Source organism: Caretta caretta, chromosome 1 (genome assembly GCF_965140235.1).
Source record: "Caretta caretta isolate rCarCar2 chromosome 1, rCarCar1.hap1, whole genome shotgun sequence".
NCBI classification, from domain to species: Eukaryota; Metazoa; Chordata; order Testudines; family Cheloniidae; genus Caretta; species Caretta caretta.
Window position 1 is genome coordinate 3,544,251 of NC_134206.1, and position 3,563 is coordinate 3,547,813.

The 3,563-nt window shown below is 48.2% G+C and overlaps 1 protein-coding gene across 1 annotated transcript; it reads right to left on the reverse strand.

Moving 5' to 3' along the window:
• Positions 1–2,143: 2,143 nt before the first annotated feature.
• LOC125642922 (olfactory receptor 52N4-like) lies at positions 2,144–3,140 on the reverse strand. The gene has a single exon (XM_048864919.2). It carries the CDS (start codon positions 3,095–3,097, stop codon positions 2,171–2,173), a length of 927 nt encoding a protein of 308 aa, XP_048720876.2. The 5' UTR covers positions 3,098–3,140; the 3' UTR covers positions 2,144–2,170.
• Between the last annotated feature and the right edge of the window lie 423 nt (positions 3,141–3,563).

A 3,563-nucleotide genomic window follows, 5' to 3' on the forward strand; every position in this document is an offset into this window, starting at 1 on the left:
TGGGGCCCAGGTAGGGCGCCTCTGCCACCCGCTTCTTGCACGTCCCAGCTTTTGCAATCAGCCCTGCATCCTGGAGGTGACTCAGCCCCCTCTTCACCTGGGACACATGGTCCTCCCAGGTCTGGCTAATGACACAGATTATATCGATATACGCTAGGGTAAAATTCCTCATCCCCATCAGTAACTGACTCCCCAGATGTAGGCTGGACCCAGCACGGTACAAGTATCCTCAATTAAATACCCATCATCATTACTAGTAGTATGAGTATAATTAATGGGAGTCTCTACATTGTTATTAATAAAGCAACTGCTTAAATGGCTCAGTTTTGCATTCTGCTCTTCAACATCTGCTTTACTTCTCTGTTTTTGAGCACCACTTAAATGTTTTTTCATCATTATTTTCTTTGTCACTTGGACTTGTTCATTCATTCATAGAATATCAGGATTGGAAGAGACCTCAGGAGGTCATCTAGTCCAACCCCCTGCTCACAGCAGGACCAATCCCCAATTTTTGCCCCAAATGCCTAAATGGCCCCCTCAAGGATTGAAGTCACAACCCTGGCTTTAGCAGTCCAATGCTCAAACCACTGAGCTATCCCTCCCCCCTACAAATAAAGAGATCATCTAGTCCAACCTGCTTTGTCCCAGATCCCTAAATGGCCCCCTCAAGGATTGAACTGACAACCCTTAGTTTAGCAGACCAATGCTCAAACCACTGAGCTCTCTCCCCCCACTACTGATGATTCACCGATGTTTATAGTCTCCCGCTCTGCGGCTCACCCGTGCCTGCAGTAGACTGCAGTGCGTACATACGCACCTGCACCACTGACTGTGTGACGCCATGCGCTTCACTGTCAGTGGCGGCAGGGCGGAAATAAAACCACGACAACCTGATTATATGGCACTTACAGGAAAAACAAGCTGTTTGAAAATGTTTGTATATATTTTATCAGGGCCTCCTGGCTCCTGTCTGTGTCCCAGTCTACAAACTACACAGAGACCCTTGTGCTCATCCAACACCTTGTGCAGTTAATATACAAACGGATTCCCACCTCCTTCGTGACATATACAGCTCCTGTAACAAACAGGAGAGCAATCTCTCTCTCCCCCTGCTGCCTGCTTCCCCTCCTTTTCACTTCCTCCCTGTGCCTATTTGTGGGCTCTGCCTAATGGCTTAATTAGCCTTTCTGCCCCAGCAATAAATTAAGCACAGATCCGCGTATTCAGCTCCATTCTGCCATGCTTGTTTGGAGCCTCTGTGAACAGAGTGCTGACTCAGCCTTTCTTGCTGAGCTCTCTGTCACAAGCACCTCATTCTTCATATGGACACACGTTCTCTATTGAAATACATAGCGATTTGTACACTTATATGTAGTCGTTATGGTTTCCCGCCAAGTTTGGGCCCAGCATGATGGCACCATCGTAAACCTGGTATTGCGTGTGAAGGGGGGTCTCTGGGTACAGCTTGGAGAGGAACTGGCTGGATGGAGGCACCTAGTGAGGCTCGCAGGGCACCAGCCTGATTTGAGTTCTGGGGGGTTGCCGGTGTAGCGGCAGAAAAAGCATCCATCCAATTTTGCTACCAGGAGCAGCTTCTGCAATGCAAACATGGCCTTTTGGCTGTCCTGCAGGAGCCCCAGCTCCCTGAGGGCTGACATCCAGAGTTCTTAAAAAAAAAAAAAAACACACACAGCTTGCCCCTCCCTTTACACATTCCCACACCTCCCATGGTTTGAGAACCACTGCTCTAAACACATCTGAATTCTGGAAGTCATGGAAAGGCCGAGTGACAGGGTGTGTGGAGGTGGGTGCTGGTGGGTGACACTGAAAGAGATCAGGTGATGGTCAGAGAGAGGGAACTCAGCAATGAATCATAGAATCATAGAATATCAGGGTTGGAAGGGACCTCAGGAGGTCATCTAGTCCAACCCCCTGCTCAAAGCAGGACCGATCCCCAATTAAATCATCCCAGCCAGGGCTTTGTCAATGGAGAGTAGTTCTTGGTGGTGGAGTGATAAGATGTTAGATGTGTGGAAGTTTTCATACTGTGAACTTCTGTAATGCTGAATTCAGCCAAACTGGGGCAGAGCACCCTTGATTAACAAAGAGATATCCTTTCCCCTTCTTGTCACGCAGGTTGAAAGTCAGTGGCCCCAGGAGATCACATTCTTCAAGTGTATTTGACCACTTTGTCACAAAGCTCTTTGGATTTGACCCCATAAATGATAGGGTTGAGCATGGGGGGGATGAGGAAGAAGAGGTTTGCGAAGATGATGTGAACATGGGGAGTGATGCCTTGACCGAACCGGTGTGCCAGAGTGGAGAAGAGGAAGAGAGGATAAGACGTCAACATCACACAGATGTGGGCTGTGCAGGTGTTGAGGGCTTTCTGGTGGGCTTTCTTGGAGGAGATTCTGAGGACAGCCCTGATGATCAGACCATAGGAGAGGGCAATGAGCGTCAGGTCTGACCAGGTGACTAATGCCATCACCAAGCCATACATCCTGTTGACTGCGATGTCCCCACACGACATCTTTGCCACAGCCATGTGCTCACAGTACGTGTGGGGGATAATGCGGTTGGCACAGAATGGCTGCCTGCTTAGGAGCAGGGGCAGGGGCAGAGTGAAGAGAACAGCTCTTACCAAAGCCACTAGCCCTAGCTTAGCTATTCGTGCGTTGGTGAGGATGGTGGCGTATCTCAGAGGGTTACATATGGCAACATAGCGATCCAACGCCATTGTCATGAGGACAGCTGAGTGCATCATAGAACCTGCATGAAGAAAGAACATCTGGGTGAGGCAGCCACCCACAGTAATGCCTTTCAAATTGAACCAAAATATACACAGTGCCTTTGGCACGATGGAGGTAGATGTGCTGATTTCAGTGACGGCCAGCAGGGAGAGCAGCAGGTACATTGGCTTGTGCAGGGTCTGCTCTTTGAGTACAACAAACAAAACCATGAAATTTCCCAACAGTCCAATAATGTAGAACATAGACAAAGGGATGGAAATCAGGACATGGGCAGCTTCCAGGCCAGGGATGCCACTTAGGATGAATGTTGAAGGGTCAGAAGGGGTGAAGTTGAAAGCTGCCATGAGATGGTCAATGCGTCGATCAGGCTCAGAAATGTTCAAGGTGTCTGCGAAGGGAGAGAGGCACAGTGAGGGGAATTACACACTTTATAACAAATAGTACAGTAAATATTTTATATTTATTAACAATCTAGAAAGGTCATGAGCAATGAGGTGGCCACATTTACAGATGGCACCAGATTATTTACGTCACAGTCAAGTTCAGGGAAGTCCTTAGAGGGAACTAACCAACCAGGTGAATGGGCAACATGATGAGAGATTAACTTCGATGTCAATAACTGCAACATATATTCCCATTGGAGGGAAAAGCATGAACTCCTCAAAAACCTAACAGGGGTCTAATATCACTGTATGAACTCAGGACAGGGTCCTGGGCATCATGGTACACAGCTCTGGGAAACCCTGCTTACAGTACAAGCACAGACAGAAACTAAGAAAACACTGGGATCCAGGAGGAGTGGGATGGGCA